Source organism: Neodiprion lecontei, chromosome 5 (genome assembly GCF_021901455.1).
Source record: "Neodiprion lecontei isolate iyNeoLeco1 chromosome 5, iyNeoLeco1.1, whole genome shotgun sequence".
NCBI lineage: Eukaryota > Metazoa > Arthropoda > Insecta > Hymenoptera > Diprionidae > Neodiprion > Neodiprion lecontei.
In genome coordinates, this window is record NC_060264.1 from 26,245,320 (window position 1) to 26,264,362 (window position 19,043).

At 36.7% G+C, this 19,043-nt stretch overlaps 1 protein-coding gene across 6 annotated transcripts in view; it reads left to right on the forward strand.

Annotated features, from left to right (window-relative positions):
- The window catches only part of LOC107225143 (nephrin), a 196,471-nt gene extending 177,753 nt beyond the window's left edge, over positions 1-18,718 (forward strand). The window contains exons 4-18 of one of the 6 annotated variants that reach the window (XM_046740185.1): positions 191-379; positions 1,882-2,061; positions 3,176-3,466; positions 3,961-4,260; positions 4,513-4,649; positions 5,082-5,235; positions 5,598-5,900; positions 6,056-6,331; positions 6,460-6,750; positions 6,833-7,011; positions 7,397-7,817; positions 8,744-8,896; positions 9,506-9,633; positions 10,583-10,784; positions 12,595-18,718. In XM_046740185.1, coding sequence (XP_046596141.1) covers positions 191-379; positions 1,882-2,061; positions 3,176-3,466; positions 3,961-4,260; positions 4,513-4,649; positions 5,082-5,235; positions 5,598-5,900; positions 6,056-6,331; positions 6,460-6,750; positions 6,833-7,011; positions 7,397-7,817; positions 8,744-8,896; positions 9,506-9,633; positions 10,583-10,784; positions 12,595-13,019 — 3,629 coding nt within the window. In that variant the 3' untranslated portion in view covers positions 13,020-18,718. Of the gene's footprint in view, positions 1-190; positions 380-1,881; positions 2,062-3,175; positions 3,467-3,960; positions 4,261-4,512; positions 4,650-5,081; positions 5,236-5,597; positions 5,901-6,055; positions 6,332-6,459; positions 6,751-6,832; positions 7,012-7,396; positions 7,818-8,743; positions 8,897-8,944; positions 9,101-9,505; positions 9,682-10,582; positions 10,828-12,594 lie in introns of those variants that run through there. The other 5 variants (XM_046740183.1, XM_046740184.1, XM_046740186.1 and 2 more) reach the window with 5 other exon arrangements.
- Positions 18,719-19,043: the final 325 nt, after the last annotated feature.

A 19,043-nucleotide genomic window follows, 5' to 3' on the forward strand; every position in this document is an offset into this window, starting at 1 on the left:
CCAACAAATATCAACAACTCCAATTGCCTTGCAAATTGTTTCCAAGCGTACTTAGTTGTTGATGTTTATACCATACGCGGTGGTGATTCCGGAGGCTGCGGTGCTCGGGGTGTGTGAACAGAGCTAGTGGTAATTTCATAACGATACATTCTAACCGATATATCACACCCTTCTTTTATCGTTGTTTTAGCACCGCCGATAAAGGTAGAGATCAGCAACTACCAGGACCACACAAAAATCGAGGCGAAGGTCGGCCAGTCCTACCAGCTCCATTGTTCCGTGAGGTTGGCCAAACCAGCCGCAACGATAGTTTGGTACCGAGGAAACGTTGAAGTCAAGGGCGGGGCGTCCGACATCAAGTCGATACCAACCGAGGATGGTGAGTTTCGTCAGAGACCAATCTTCGGCTCTTGGCCCTTGGCCTTTCGTCTTTTTGACCTTTTAGACCTTTTAATTCTCGAGTCAACGATCGGCCAGCTCTTACCCCTGCGATACTCTATCATCAATAATTACGATGGCTCTCTTCACGTCCGTCTGCGAGTGACGAAGAGCGAGGAGTAGCTTTTAAAAGAGTGGACTACATACCAATGACCGGCTTCGTTTCGCAACGGGAAATATCAAGGCGAGTGTCTTTCAACCGGGATGAATTCGGAGACGACGCGACACTTTTCAACGTTCAACGTTGACGATTCGTTTCAATTTTCTCTCTTTGCATTTTAGTTTAGCAATTAGACCGGAATGTGATTATACTATGTGACAAGGTATTCAGATATCTTGTTGAACGCGCTCTTCGTTATCGCGACGACGTTGGGAAATTGTAAATTCCGGATAATTATCTTTCCGCAAGTCTTGTTCTACGATAGTTGAATTGCTTAAGACCAGACGTCGGACTACGAATTGAGTGAGAAAATACGCCCTTAACTCGGTTACGGTACCCACTTTTTCTTACTGTATCTTTTGTCATTAACCAGATTGTTGGATCATCAGGGAAATTATGCAATTACGCAGGAATCCGTTGGAGGCCGGTAACTCCGGACTTCGCGGTGTGTGTAAAATTTTTAACTACACTTGAATTGCATAAAAACAAGGGAAAATTATTCGTTTCAAATATGCAAATTCGCTCAGCTCTGAATTTAATATCTCCACGCCCCACCGCTGTCACACGTCGATTACACGCGTTCGTACAAACGCAGAATAAATCGATCTTGATTACATCCCGCGTGTATGACTGTTTGACATTAATATTGGAGTATATTCGATGGACAGGTTTTTTCGTAAGGTAGCAACGGTATTATTTGAAAGAACATTGTTTGATAAATCTTCACGGGGATTAGGATTATGATTTTTATTTTATTTATATTTTTTTTTCTTCTGTTTCCCTTCACGAGTCTGACACTCTGGCCGCTTACGTGCTATTTCTCAAGTAGATCTTGGCAAGTATCAGGTAAGTATTAAGTCCCCGTCGAAGCCCGGAAGGAATAACATTGATTCTCAATTACCATACGTACACGGAGCTCAGAAGAGGGAAGAAGGAACACTTCCGCCCCTAGGAGTGATACAACCACACCGAACCCGTGCTTCCAGCAAAGACCCCGGAATTATGCTAGACTCTGATTATATTCCGGGTGGTAATTCCGAAATCCTAATTGATAAACGAGCTCATAAACCGCTATTTAATCGCTTATACGAGATGAAACCACGCGCAATCGGTAGACCGTGACAACTTTTTTCCTACCTCCTCCCAAGTAGGTACCCATAACGTCTTGTGATTTTCCCATCAGCCAGTGTAGGTGACAAGACTGGTATTCGGCTGACAACCTACGGTACAACAATTTCGCCAATTTTATGTTGCTGACAAATATAAACGGCAACGTTTTTCAGACAAAGAAATGCCGAAGGCAGGTGAATCCAGGAAGAAACTGTTGAAGTACGACACCCACGGCTCAATTACAATCGTCCCGACAGCCGACGACGATGAAACCGACTACACCTGCGAAGCCAGACACCCGGCCATCCCGGTCGACATGCCTATGCGAGCCACAATAAAACTGTCTGTCCTTTGTGAGTATTGTCTGCTTTCCTTCCCTTTGTATGGTGTCAATGATAATAGGAAACGGTACGTTGTGTCAAACCCATTAGATGCTCCGAGTCCCGGAGCCCAACTCAGCTGACGTTGCTAACTACGAATAGCGAACAATACTCCGCAGTGTATCGGTGTGTTCGAAACAATGCGAGAAGAACCTTTTCAAATCCTGCGACTCGACGTCGTGTCAAATTAGCTCCTTTTGCCGTCAAATATTCGCGAAAGATTTCTGCTCTCGTTTTTATTTTACCCCATTCATCATTCCGGATGCTTGAATGTGAAAAGCAATTGGGGAATACGTGGAACAGGGGGTCGAGTCGGGAAATGCCAGGTTGTGAGGTAGATGAAGGAAAAACGAAAAACAAAAAAAAAAAAAACGCGCTTAACAGCCTGAAAATGAGTCTCGTTTTTTCAAAAGACCCTATATTCCAATCAAATACGAGAGAATTATATCGGGTCTCTTCAAATAAAGAAACATGCCGATACACTCTCCTTTTACACACACACACGCACACCCAAGAAGACCTTTCACCTTTAATGCCTGGTAATGAAACATCATCCCGTATTCATGTAACATACAACAGAGGCAGCGAGATGAAAATTTGTCTTCACCCCATGTCCAAGAAGAGCGTGTACAAACTGGTTTAAACGTTCTTTCCTTCGATAATACCTAATGACAGGTGTTTTATGCAATACCTTTGATAACACAACTTGGATTCTCCTCGTAGTGGAGAATACTTCTTCATCATTGACGATTGTAGCATGAGTTAATTAATGCATGTCATGGACTCCACGTATCGATGCATCTTAACAACGTACAAGGTCCATGGTTTTTTTTCTTCTCTTTTACGAATTAAATTGAAACCAACCTGCATGTCTGCCACGGAGTATAATTGGTACCACTCGCAAACGCGAATGAACAAGAAGGAATGTATACAATATTCGTTATCCTCGGAGTGTAAACAAGGGTTTGTCAATGGCGATTGAAAGTGATTGTGAAATATAATTGCGATGTAAAAAAAAAAAAATATCTATAAAGTAAAGAGAAGGAAAAAATGATTCAATGCTTTTTCTCCTTTTGACGATCTTCAGATCCTCCGGGTCAGCCTTACATCGAGGGCTATACGGAGGGTGAGACAGTGAGACGAGGCCAGCAGGTTGATCTGGTCTGCAGATCGCGAGGCGGAAATCCCCCGGCGCAGGTTATTTGGTTCAAAGACGACGAGCAAATTCAGACGGTCTACCGTACCGAGGCTTCCTTTTCCGAAAACGTTCTTTCCTTCGAGGCAAAAGCAACAGATAACAAGGCGCGATTCACATGCGAAGTATCAAACATCATGAGCGTCACGCCGCTCAAAGTCCACGTCGACTTGGCTGTTCTTTGTGAGTATCAACGCGCTCTTTCCCTTACATTTCTATGTACATACATTATTCTCCCTCGCAATTGTAGAATTTCAGTTGAGAATTATCTCACCGAAGAAGAGAGAAGGAAAGTGAACTGCATATACAAAATATAATAATAATGATAATAATAATAAATTATACTCGGAAAGAAGTTAAAAAAAAAAAATTACCCTGGGTAAAACGTCCGGCACAATTCAAGGGCTAAATTAATTAATAACACTCTGCAGAGCTTCGAGACGGAAAAGTTGGATACGATGCTGAGTAAAGCTTATGAAAAGGGCGCTGTGAAGGTATTTCAAAGCCGTAGTGACGACGTTTTTCGAAAATTAACAGGCCAAAGTGATCTTTCAAAAATTCGAAGGGCTAATTACTTTACGCTAATGAGAGTTTTTCCTCTTCGCGTTGATTATTTTACATCTTACTCTGTATCTCTAATCTTAGGTAATAATGTTTCCTTTCTTTACGATTACCAGTCGCTCCAACCGGGGCGATAATCACGGGCCCGACGGAGGCGAAGGCAGGTGAAAGGGTGCAGATAACTTGTACGACGGAAAATTCAAATCCTCCAGCCGATATAAAGTGGGTGGTGGCTGGCAGAAACTTTCGCAACAGTACTTCAAGAACGAATCCTGCTAGCCAGGGTGGTTGGATAACTACGTCGGACATAACGTTCAACATAAACCCGGAAGTTCGAAGTATCGTCGTACTTTGTCACGCGCTAAACAACAAATTGGCCGAAAATGTCGTTGGCACGCACACCATCAACGTCATTTGTAAGGAACTTATAGAATCATCCTCATCAACGTCAGCAATTTCATAATCCTCTCATCAAATCTGTTGTGTAGTACAAAAATATGTCGCACTAATGTACGAGCCTATGACCATTGGCATTCAATTCCAGTTGCATGATATTTTAGCGAAAACGTGATCGAAACAATAATTCCATTTCTAATCGATCCTAATCAAAAGTTCCTCTCCCAAGTGGTGTTTCACTTTTTCTTTTCTCTTTGCCCGTTACGAAACAGATCCTCCTTCCGATATCGTCGTCACTGGTTACGTGGACGGCGACAATATCGATGCTGGCACAGTTCTGAAACTGTCATGCACAGCAACGGCAGGAAATCCTCCGGCTACCTTAACGTGGTACAAGAATGACAAAAAGGTAAAGAATGGATGTTGTGAAAACGAGTTTTTAATTTTTTTGCTCGCTTCAACTCCTACAGAATGAAATCCTATATAGACGAGGCATTGCAATTGACACGATATGCCTCAGGGGACCGTAGATTGTAATCTGCTAATCTTTTTCGGTGAAATTGTACGCGTATTAAGTTGTTAATTAATTTCACGCAAGTTGTTAAGCTTTTACTTTATGTTAAATTAATATATACTCAAATATACGATAAGAAATCAATTTAATTAATAATCAGTACGACTTTTCTTCAATCGGCATCTGTCCGATAATGGTTTTTGATATAAACTGAGTATATTTTTGTTCATGAGGTGTACGTGTATAATGTTCTCACGTATCTGTTGATATCATACCAATAATTTTTGCAATTCATCGACTTTACCCCTTCGTCATACATGTTTTCAGGTCAATGGAAACGTGCGGACACGCGACCACGCAGTTTCCAGTGAGCTTACAATGCTTGTTAACGCTTCCGATAACAACGCTAGGATCAGATGCGAGGCCACAAATTCAGCCGTCGAAATACCGCTTATTGGACTGTTACAGCTCAAAGTCAACTGTGAGTCTCATAGTCTTCGATATACTTAATTAGTTTCATCGTTAAACTTGTCAATCTTTTCTTCAATAATTTTTCCCCTTTTTGGGTACAGTTTCAATTCTGTTCCAAAAGTTAAACTGTACGTTTTTGAAAATGCTGCAGAGAAAATAATCCTGGATACCCATAAAATTATAATATGATCATAGATGATATTCTAAAAAATATTCTAGTGTTACTCAATTTTTCCAGTAAATTTTGTCATGAATTTTTTTGAGAAATTCGAAAAATATGTCTAAGAGGAGAATCAACTCTCCATTCACTGCCGCCAATATTGCTTTCATGTACTAGCAATAATTATTTTTCTTTTTTACGTTTTTCTACAGTTCCCCCGGATCAAGTGAAAATCACGCGAGTACCAAACGAATTTCGGGCCGGTGAATTAGGTCAACTTATTTGCGAGTCGAGCAGCAGTAACCCACCTGCTGAAATGTCATGGTGGAAACAGGGAATTCCTGTTCCTGAAACTCATAACGATACAAAACCTGGACTACACGGGGGATATCTTTCCTCGGTTGAACTGTCGCTGCAATTGAATGAAAAAATGAACGGTGAAGTGTACACTTGCCAGGCAAGGAACGCTATCCTGCAGAGCGCTGTGCACGATGCCACGACACTTACGATTGCATGTAAGTTGAATAAAGTATAGAAAATATGTCTTCTTCTGGGTTTTATTCGAACTTCAATGTCTTAGCTCAGATTCGCGGTTTTCATGTTTGACCTTGGAAAAGTTTCATTCCATTCGATTACAAAATTATTATACGTTTACCTATTTCTCGTACAGATAAACCAATCTTTTCACCGCTGGACCCGAACGAACTCGTCGGAATGGAGGGTGAACCTTTCGTCATATCTGTGTTAGCAGCTGGAAATCCTACAGCAATAACTTACACGTGGACCAGATCTGGTTCGCCATTGAGTACAAGCAACAAGAGATTTACAGCTCGAGGTCCGACTCTGAATATAACTAAACTGGAACGTCGCGATGCTGGGACTTACAGATGCGAGGCGATAAACTCAGAGGGATCATCTACTTACGACCTAAATCTGACTGTGCAATGTAAGAATTAACCTTTCTCTTAGGCAAACCAATGCGTTTGTCATTATATTTCGTTCTTCTCCTCAGCTCCGGTCATTCTTGAATATAAATTCTGCTTCGACGACTATCAAACCCGAATACCTCTTTAGTTCCAGCCAAAATTATACGGACTTCCAAATCTGGAGTCGTGTATCCTCCCGATTCTGAGGCAAAGCTATGGTGCGAGGTCGACGGCAGTCCAATTGGAGACAGCTACATTACATGGTATAAAGTTGGGTCTAATGTCGATCTCAGTAGAAGATTCCTCACTACTTTCACGAACAAAACTTCATACCTTCATATCATGGAGCCAAGTCGCGAAGACATTGGTGAATATCAGTGTAATGTGAACAATGGAATAAGCAATGTGACATCGAGACCAATTCTGTTCGTCACGAATTGTAAGTTACACAAGCATCTGTATACTGTATCGTAGACTTGGAATTTTTCAATAAGCTTACTTGTTCTGATTCGTCTTTACAGTCAAACCAGAAATAGAAAGCTCACCGTTGACCAGGAAAGCTGCAGCCAACAAGGGAGCCAAAGTTCATTTAACCTGCAAGGCAAAAGGTTCACCGATGCCAAAATTCACGTGGATCTTCAGTGGGAGACAACTATTGCCCAATAGGACTGATAATAAATATGACATCGTTCAAACTGAGGTGAGTTAGAAAATAACAAGTACTTTCAATTAGGAGATCTGTGTATCCCAGTTCGCAGGCTCCACGTGAGTTTTTCAGAAATAGTGCTCCTTGACTCGTATCCAAGCGCTGAAATTATCAATAAAGTATTTATTTTCCGAGCTAGGTTGCAAAATTTTATAAGAATTCGCACAAGATTTCAAAAATTTTGGTCAAGTTTCAAAGAGAATTTTGTCGTCAAGGACCGATGTTCACTGTTCACATTTGGAACGTAATAAAATAAGTTTTGGAGAAAATTAAAAATATTACATAAGAATTGTATCTATCAAGCATGTAAAGATTTCCAGAAAATCATTGAATTTTATTAAAATTAATAAAGTTTCTGTGAAACTTCACTATATTTCAGCTTACTCAGTTGTCCGCCCAATCAGTGATGACAATATACCACGTGTCTGCGGGTGACTATGGTAAATACGAATGCAAGGCACGTAACAAAGTAGGGAGTGTGACCGAGGAGGTGTTTTTGGATGTAACGTCACCACCAGAACCACCCTCAGAGCTGCGAGTCTACAACGTTACCCACGACACAGTGATTCTTGTATGGAAGAGGGGATTCGACGGCGGTCTTACAACTTCGCACCAAGTCAGGTGGAGACAAGCGTTGGATTACGAAGACAGATATCAATACATCGATGCTTCGCCTGGGCAGGACCACGTCGTAATAACTGGGCTGAACCTCGGTACTTACTACGTATTCAGTATAAAGGCGATCAATGCCAAGGGGCAGAGTGCCTTCCTCCCAGACTTGGTCAAAGTCCAGACGTTGCGTAAGTCACCATCACATTCATTACAAAATTGACAATAATGATAGGAGGCATCAAGTCACTGAACAATTCTCCTTTTCTCTAATACTAGTTAGAGGTATCTAGGTACCAGTAGAGATTACAGTAATATTTCGTAGAATGACATGGAATTTCACGCTGAGAACTACTACATGTGAATTTTCATCCAGGGCTCTTGGTGATAACATAGAAATGACGTTTAACGCTGCTTCAAAATTATATTGTACCTATTGTAAAACGAGGAAGGTTCATTGCATACTTTCGTAAACGCTTATGTGAATAACCAACAGTATCGAATTTCTACCAACGGAAAACTTAACACTAATGGTATCAAAATTCTCCTGCGGGATGCATGATGTTTTATGTCCCAACGTTTCTGCAGCATGATATCAAATTGCAATCCGTTCGTATAATGTATCCATCTATGTCTGTCGCAATCAAATAGTACCGATCCATGCACAATTCGAACATGTCACGGAGTCGGTAGACTAGATAGTGTGCACAGAGTAACAGTGTGATACCGCACAGAAGTTTTACAAGAAGTAGACACTGATAGAAGTTTTATTGAGTATCCATACCCACAATTCTCTCGTTCAGTCTTAAAACAGAATTAGGTGAAGCACTTCTTGTCTACACCCTTTAAATTCTGTTAATTGTTATAATATTTGAAAGAAGTAAAGAAACATTTCTGCTCCAACTGTGTAATACTGATACTCCGCATGTCAGCTCCTGATCAACGTACTGTCGGAAGTAACAAAAATACGAAATAAAAAATTAAATGCAAAGAAACTAATTGAAGAAAGAAAAGAATGACTGTTGCCATAAAAATATCGGAGACTAACAATTAGTAGGGTAATTGTAAGGCTGTGCATGTGTAACGTCTGGGTGATGGGGGATGGGTTGGGTTGCAGGGGAAGCACCTCCAACCGAGTTGACGGCGAGCGAGACTAACTCTTCCTACATCATCGTCATTATCATCGCTGTATCCGCCTGTGCTTGTCTACTCATTGTCACGCCAATAGTCTATGCTACGTTAGCATCAAAAAAGAAGGCGAATCGCTCTGGTAAATATTACTGTTCACGTTATCCTTCAATTTTTTTTTCTCCTGTAGGACCGAATAATGTGGAGAGTCTCCCAGACGTTCTTGTGGTGCAAGGAGACATCCCGATGAATTATATCTATGCCATCGCAGCTACACTCGTCGTCTTTTTTCTTATTAATCTATTCATCATGTTGTGGTACATTGTGCGAAAGCGAAACAAGGATCGTAAGTTTATAAATTTACTCCACGTGAGATCGAAGTGTAGTTTAGGGCTCGTTTAATCAGTGACAAAATTTTCCGGGATTGGTATTATCAAAAAGTGGAGGGAGAGAATTATTACATGATACCAGTTAATTCTAGATTATAACTTCCTGATTTTTTACTTTATAGTTACTAATCAAGACTACGTTTGCCTAAATTGCCAATTGTCCATAGTTTGTGACAATTATCGCTAAGAAAAATTTAGACTATCTTCTCTGTCCGAAAACCATAAATTCTTCAAGATTTTAGTCACTACCAAATATCACTAGCATTTACATGGAATAGAATCGATGAAGAAATATGACTGATATTCCAAGAACAGGATCGAAATTCATTTATTAATACTTACTTGTGTCATTATTTGTGCAGGCATAAACAAATCTCAAACTGCGGATATGTATGCCCCGTCTACTGTTAATGGAGACACGATGACCGGCGAGTTGAGCTCAGTTTCGGATGAGAAGAGTGACGTTAACTTCGATGCAAACGATTACGTGGTCAGTGCGATCAGTCAGTATGTTCTTAGTAACAAGTAATTGCAGAGGGTAGGTTTGAGTTCTTTTAACCCTTTTTCTTTCTACATTTTTCTTTACATACATATGCTTGCACGATCTAGATACTTCGATCACTTACTTTTTTCACTTATACTTTTATTGTATACTTTCAATTATGAACGTAACTAATTCCAGTCTACTTAACATTCGAGTTATTTCTATTCTATTCTCACATTTTTTAGTTCAAACACTTTTTATATTTATCGCGATCTGAGTTTTCAAAGACAATTGTTCACCTTTGAATCAAACCGTTCAATAGTTATTACAATTTGTAATTACATTATTATCAATAACATCAACTCGATCTACCTTTATTTCTTTTTTCTTCTGAAGCCATTGTAATTATTATTGATTTTTCATCTCCTGGGTTATATACTCTCTCTTTTCAAGATTTAGAAGACGATCAGGTTGTGGGATACTTTAATTCCTGAAACTCTTTAGATTTTTTTCGTTACCTGCTTATACGTATGTCGAATTAAAAAGTAATTGGAGTTAGTATTGATAAAACTTGGAAAACTGCAATTGCTGCCATTTGAAGATGTATTTCCTTGAAAACTTCAAACATCGTGTAGCGTGCAAATATCCATGCCCTCTTGCATTACTTTTTAACAGTGACAGTGATCATGCATCTGTGTAACAAGTTTAGACTAATTTCTGAACGCGAGTTACTGAGGAAAATTTTTCTTTCAGCTTGTTATACAGACTTATGATTATTATTGCATTTAATTTATCTCTTAGATATGTTTCAATCGTTAACTGCAAATACTCTTATCGCTCAGATCACGGCTGTGAGACTAATTCCTAAAAGATTGAGAAAAAATCAATTAATTAAGATAGTCACAAAAAAAAAAGAATGGAACTTATAACGTTTGTGCATTACGATGCGATAAAGCAGGACGAGGGGCGAAAGACGGCGGCGAGTACTTACCTAATAGATCAAACTATACAAGACTTTGGGAAAAACAGCCTGGAAATGCAGGTGCATCACCACAATCAAGGGACTCTGGGTAGGCGAAGCAACCTGCACGCCCACAGCGGTATGCTGGACATGGACTCTCCGCCTCAGCGCACAACGGCTAGTGGGACTCTCTCGGGTGCGTCATCTTCAACAGCTACTCGACTCGAGGCTCTCAATAGGTGCCGATACCTCTGAAGTTTGTCGCTCTTGGTGTCTTCTCGTTTTACTGGCCAGACTCAAGTCAATTGAACTTATATAATCCGTAAAGCACAGTCAATTACACCGTACGCCTTTGTTTAACATCTCAAGATGGACCAAAACTTCCCAAAACTCGATTGTAAAATCATTTACATGAAAACATTTTCATCGGCAAAAGTGTAAAGTTATCAAACGAATTCTAACGTTATGAAACTTGCATTAATCATCTCTTTAAATTATTCACCTAGTATCTACTCACTACATCATCCCACACTCATCATCAATTCATAGGAAATTTATTGATAACGGAAAATTTTCCGAAACATTTTTGTCCTTTCATTCGCTATTTAACCTGTGCGATTGGGATATCCATGATCAATATTAAAATACGTTGGTAATAATCATATTTGGAAAAAGAATAATAGAGTATACAATATCCCTCTATGCATATACACATACAGATATTTGATTAAAAAAAAAAACCTTTTCATATATCTATACATTTCGTGAGATGCGTGTTATAAATTTTCAGTGTATACAATCGATTGCAACGCATGCTTTATATATTCACATTTCGTTATATTACACTTATACATTTCACCTATGCGTGTATACATAAATATTAACACGCATATGAAATATTATTTTTGCTGCATGATCAGTGATAACTTGAGTCGGCTTTTTTATTACAATATATTCTAGTCTGGCCAGTTCTTTGCGCCGTACCCCCTCCTGAATGCATTGTCGATTAATGTTTCAAAGATTTTTAAGCAATCTCATTACAACATACCGTATCTACACAAGCACATCAAGACACAACTTATACTTACTCACTTGTATCCAATTACATATTGGCTTAAACCAATCGAGCAGCTTGCTTTTTTCAATATACTTATACATAATTATACAATCGTTGAAGTCATGGCGTAGACATAGATGTAAACGAGATGGCTGCAGAGAGCTCTCATGCTTGTGAGGATTGTGCATGTTCTTTTAATTGTTTTAAGTTCACCTGCAATCAATGCTGACATTTAAGTCCAGTTATCGATTACCGATTAAATCCCGAGTGCGAATCGTCTTTTGCAACGAGAACTACCCGGATGGAAATATTCATGCAAAATAGTTATCGAAAAGCTTTTCCTTGTTCATATGATTTTCTATGAAAATTAGATTTATTCTCTCACAAATTTTTAGGAGTTTTACATCAGTTTAAGAAAAATCCGTAAGTCAATAGCTAATTCTATCATTCTGTCACAAAATTAATCTGCTTCTTCGAATTTAAAAAAAAATATATCTACAACTTCCAGAAGTGTAGCAAGTTTGACTGGAAATTTGTGAAAAATCCAACATCTTCCAAAATTTTTTAAATAAACTTTTCCATCAGGGATATTAACTGCACCAAAAAATTTAACGGTTATACAATCTCGTTGCGAGGGGAGTATTCAAATCTCAATTGGAAATTGAGACTTTTGTGACAATCTTTGATGTATTTTTTTTACAGAGCAAATACCAGTAAACGTCGCTAGAACTGATCCAGATTTCAAAAATTATGGCTAAATACATAGCATAGAAATACAACTATAATAGCAATGTGGGATGATTTAAAACAATTAAACAATTTTGCCGTCATTATCATATACGTACAGCACAACAAATCTGTATTTTTATATTCTACCTATGAGGAATAGGTGAAAGGAAAAAGGAACAAGGAAAGGAGAAAAGTACGAATTATCTTTTGACATTTTCAGTCTCAAAATCGAGCTACATCGGGAATCCGAGTCCAGCCCCACCGGCCGACGCGAGCTTCTACAGTGTGGAGATGGACAATGGCCGGTATTTAGGGTATGAAGGGAATCCCAGCCCGGCCCCAGTTATCGGGGACCCGGGCCTGAGCGGCTATTATCCTACGATGGCGACAATGGGGCATCACGCACCCTCCCACATTGTGGCGGGAGGAACGCTGACCCGGAACAGGACCCTCCCTCGCCCAGTCCCCCCCCCAGACGTCACTGTTATGACTGCAGGCGCAAAGTCCCCAGTACCCCCTTCGGTACCCCCCCCGCCAGCTACGTTTGCACGTGCGGCCCCCGTCCCCGCACATTCCCACGGGCACCCACTGTCTACTTTCACCTCAACCCCAGTCTATTCGGACATTGACGGACATCTTGTCTGAGAATCAACCCCGATGGGAATCCTAGCAGTACCCTCGAGTCCCACCACGATACGCCAATTTCAATACCTGGATGATGAGGATGAGCAAGAAGACTCTGAAGAGAGTACCCGCCTCTAATCAAGCCTGCTGTTTAGATAGTGGCCAGTGATGTAACGTTGGGGTGAATTAGGAAGGAAACTTATAGATGGACGATATCTAGATTTCTTCATTGCACGGGCGATACTCAGGTTTCAGGTGAAAATAGATCTTAGTCGACGGTATTCAATAGTCTGCCAAAATCGGAAGTTGGACATTTTCTAAAACTTGCTGAATTAAAAACGTCTGTACCATCCACTTTATAGTACGCAGCAAGTCACGCGTTGCACTTTTATGCACATTCGCGATAAATCACCCCTCCGAAGCCTCGAGAAAACAAGACAAAATATTTAACACATAGTAAGGAATTAATAAAATCGATTGCACGACGATTACCGCCGATTTTTTCGCACCCTCAAGTTCGTATTCTTCACAAATACATCGTATACAGGAAAATTTCAGAATATAGTTTAAGAAAAAGAACTTCTCTGTTTCTCATTCGTAACGGTTTATTTCTGCATTATGTCAGTCTTCTTGTAATCCGGTTTATAAATTTTTTTCCTTTTCTCTAATTCATAAACTAGCATCCCTGCTCAGAATGTGTTGATCACTGTGCACGGTTAATTTGTGACAATTAACTTGATGTTAAGCGTGAATACGAACTTTCACCGTATGAAGTTTGATGTAATTTGGTTACTGCACGCTCGTGGTCATGAATACTAATTACAATGTATGCGAATAATCGACTGCATAAAAACTAAATGGCATAAAAGTGAGCTTCTTCGGGGTAGTGATATTTTAATGAAAAGACAATAGTACATAAGTTTAGTTATAATTGAATTATCATGAGTAATTAGTTTCTTTTATTTCTTCTTTTCTTTTTGTAATCGACTCTGTGTTTATGTACATGTATGTATATATACATCTGAGTTAGGTGCTACACTTGAGATTAAAGTTTGAAAAAGAAGAAGAAGAAGCGAACAAAAACACAAATAAGTAAACAAACAAATAGAAATGAGCCAACTCTATAAGATATAAAATAATATTGATAGGAATAACAATAATGATAATGATGATGAATAATGACTATAATTAATATTCGTTTGTATCGATAGTTTTTTTCTTGCATTTACTTGAATGAATTATGAATTAATATCGATATACATATATAGGCGTTTCATTATATTGTACATATATTATTATTGATATATTATTGTTATTATTGTTATTATCATTGTAAATAATAAGTCTTAATGTTTCTCACGCTCCACGAATAATTCAAATGGATTACATGAGGGTCTCACTATACTTAGGATATACTATGCAATGACGTATAATATACATAGTATAAATATGCTACTTTAGTAAATACATACCTACAACTAAGGCTATATGTATATTTGAAAATTAATCGTGTTGTTAAATGAGAGGACGCGTTTATGTTTGTCAAAGCCTAATTAGTAGTTGATAATATATATTTTTGAAACAATTTCATCATAAATTGATTAATTAATTGGCCTATTGTCAGCTAATACTATTGAAGCATGTGAAACGTACAGAAAGTTGAGCTCTCAATTGCACTATGTTTTACTTCACCAACGGTACAGCACAGCCAGATATAGCATGCATTTCAATCTATCGAAATTCACTTTTTCTTCGAAAAAAAGAAATGACCCTGAAAAAAAATCCGTGAATCAGAGATAGTTTGCACGTGAGTAGATACACTTTTGAAACAGATATGGTATTGTAACACATTCTATATTTACAGCCCATGGTCGTCATCTCACTATTAAAAATAAGAAATGTTCACATTTTTCATTCAGCTAAGCTACATTAAACAATATACACGTGGTCGAATATTTTTGTGAAAACGAGTACATCTACTACCTATAAACTGCGTTCAAACTCAGGCATTCAGTAATTTCTTAGCATGTGCATTATCACAATAGGTTTTATTTAATAACCTTATGTGTACATTAATAGACAACTCTGAATTATGAGAGAAATTCTCTCCCCTCTGGATGACAACACCATATCTGAGTATACTAATATGGGATCTACTTCAGAGAAAGCTTAAAAAAAAACTATTATAAACTTTTTTTTACGATTTAAAATAATGAAATCGATTCTTATGTGTCACAGCTGCTATAGGTATTATAATTGAAAGTTTGGATTTTATGGATAATGTTTAATTAGCGTACACCATTGTTGTTTCATTATCGTGTCGATTGATCGATTATACAGCTAGTATCTAACAGGCTTAAATATTTTATCGTTGACCGTCGTTGTATGAATATATATGAAAACCGCAGAGGTCAACTTAGACTGATGATTAAAAAATTCACGTATGCTCAATTAGAGGAAAAACCCGTTCACGCATAATTAAGAGTTCTATTTACATATATACATGTTTTATATTTGTATTTAAAAAAAAACAACAAAAAAAAATCAAAAAAATAACGAACTGGATAAACAACAAAATCATCTGTAATACTTGAATATAATATTACCTGAAATAATTGAACTATGTAATCTCCAAAGTATTTGCTCATCCAAGTGCTAAGTAAATTAGAACGGACCGATATTCGTCCAATATAGTACCTTGGAGATGGACATACAGCCGTCTGCGCTATATTTCATATTTTACTTAATAATAATAATAATGATAATAATAATAACAATAATAATAATAATAATAATAATAATAATAATAATAATAATAAATATTATTAATAACAGTAATAATAATACTGATGATGTTGATGAAAATAACAATAATGATAATAATAACTATCGTACTAATATTCGTAATAATAATGCTAATAGTACTAGTTCATAATGATATTAATAATCCATTATTCCGTTGATTATCATAAGATCATAGTCAATCCTAATTATACAATCACTACGGTACGATCATAAATTAATTACTTTTAATGTACATAATGTAAATATTATCTAGATAGATATTACAATTCACGAGAAAGAAACACACACACGCACATAAATGCACACACGCAAAAGAAAAATCACACATTGAAATATACCATGCTACCGCAGAATTAATAAGATCAAGAGCTTTTGACATCGATCACATTTTAATTGCACTGCTTTTTTCTGTTGTTGCCGAAGGTACCAGAATTCAAGACTTGACTGTATACTTAAAACAGAGCTACGAGATTTTCCATGCTGATCGAATGAAATTAATTATTTTCACAGAACGCGCACGTACGTGGTTCAAAATTTCTTTTAAACGCATTCCGTCGTTAATACTGTCATATTATAGACAGTATAAATTTTGCATCCGGAACTGGGTTTAGAAAAATGGTAATTTCACAACGTATTTTCCACGCATGACATGATTGTAATACCTTTTCTGGAACTTGTTTTGCAGTTAAACACCCTTCGAAACGCGTTTAGCACTTTCAAACGTTCTTCCTTCAGAGACATGCGCTGAAGAGGATTTTTAGCGCACATATCATATTCAAGTTCCCTTCAACCTTGTATCAAAAATTCCTTTAACATGTACACACGTTGCACATAAATCCGTAATTCGTAACTATTTGTTCAAACTCTTTGAAAACTTCTGAAAATCTGTGTCGAGAAAGTTTTTAAAACGTCCACCAGCTCATTACTCTTACCATTACAAAACTGACCTGAAAGCAAGTTAGATTACTTCTTTGACTGAGTGCAACTGAACAATATTCAGTAGAAAAATATTATTAACTAGATTCTACTCTTCTTAAGAGTCGCAAAATAAATCGAATTAAAAACTATGGAAATGGAAACACGTTTTTTTGTAAATCGCGTTTGCTGTTGTGCTTACAGCTGCTTCCAACTTTGTGCAAAATAATAAAAAAAACCATCACGTTACTTATGTCACTCTAAAAGACGAGAAATTGTGAATTGTGATGATTAATTATTGGATTACTTCTAAAAGTATTATTACTGTTGCCAATGAATGACGAATGCAAAATTTAGACAATGTTGTAAAGTTGTACATGCGAGCAGACATCGATGGTAATATATAAATAAATTAATAAGGAAATGAATATAATATGTTGAATGTGAAATGTGGTCGATGCGGTACCTTATTCATATAAGAAAACATGTAAATACACACATAACATATTACGATGACATAAATAGTTGTGAAAACAAATTTTTGTTAAAAAAAAGCTCTTCGATTATAAATACTTGCGCAATATAATTAAATATCTATTGCGATGTAGACATATATTAAATTAATGATTGTAAATAACATATAGTATTTTTACATTCTCATTCTAAATTATATTTCCAATTCTGAATGGTACATCATGTTCTCGCTTCCCCTGTCACCATTGCATCGTTCTATAAAAAAAAATGTACAATTAAATCTCACCAGTCTCTAATTAATTTTTCAATGAATATATAATTAGGTGTACTTACCGTTGTTACTATTGCGACTTTCCAATATTATTATAATCTGCATAGTACTTGAAGTGAAAAAATACAGTCGTGTATAAACGATATGAACTTCATATATAGGCGTCATAATTTAATTTCCCATTTATTTGATATTCGTACGGTGTCCGTAATACTGATTGGATCGTATAACTTTAATTTTGATTAGAGAGCGAGGAGGCTCACATCTAGTTGCATCTTATCTCATCGAAATTGAATGATCGTTACAACTTACGATATATGTTGATGTGTGAAAAAGTAGACAACGTATAGTATTTTTGTGCGAACGTATAACGTATTGCGCATATAAGGCGAGTGTCCCATTTGTTGACCCTGTTCTAATTATTAACCTTTTTTGATTGAATCTTTTTGATCCTTAGTTTTCAAATTACCAAAAAATAAATTCGTAATATCCAACTCTCTTGCAGTTGGTTTTAGTCATCGAGAAATTCACAATTTGTACCGTCAATTTATAATTTTGGAAAATATAAGTTTCGATAATTGGGTCTAAACGTGTCAATAACTGGTACACCTACTTTATGTATAGAGTTAATTGTGTACTTATAAGGCCTTTTGTAAGCATTGATATGAAGAATTTTGTTTTTTAAGAAAAATCAGGAAATATTTATAATAGTACTCGTTAAAATAATGATAGTAATAAAAATAAAATAATTATGTAATAATAATAGTAATAATAGTAATAGTAATAATAATAACAATAATAATAACAACAACAACAATAATAATAATAATAATAATATTGTAATGATAAGCAGGGCGACAGGGCGAAGCTCGACATACTAGTCCTTAATTTAAAGCCAAAGTATGAGGAAGAAAACTTAAAAACGAGAAAAAACCACAAACAACAATGGAAAAACGGAAAAAAGGTCAAAGAATAATGAAAAATTACTTCAAGTTTAAGAATTTCCATATTAATAGAGTGTAAGACACTCGAAATGGTTTATCCAGATTCAATGACGATATTAAATGATTCAATAATTGTAGTAGATAAACAAACTAACCATTATACAGATATATAGGTAAATATTATTAAGATAAATACTCCTTGTATAAATTTTTTGTGTTTGAAAACAAAATATGTTCTCCATTGCGCAACATTTGCATTTTTTCTATAGGGTATACGTATATGTATATATGCAATTATACAGACATATACATATATATGTATATATGTACATATGTGTATATATATATATATATATATATATATATATATATATATATATATATATATATATATATATATATACACATATATATATACATATATATTACCTATATTTCGTCGACTAGCAATATAATTATACATATAATATTATAACGAACCCTCTGTAAATTGTTTTTCTATAATAATTATTAAAATTGATTATAACACGTGATTTTTAACTCCCGCGTTTTGTTAAAAGATCAACTCATGAATTTGTAATTTTTTTTTTTACAGTTTGTTATTAGGACACGATCGCAATCTCGCCATAAATTTTT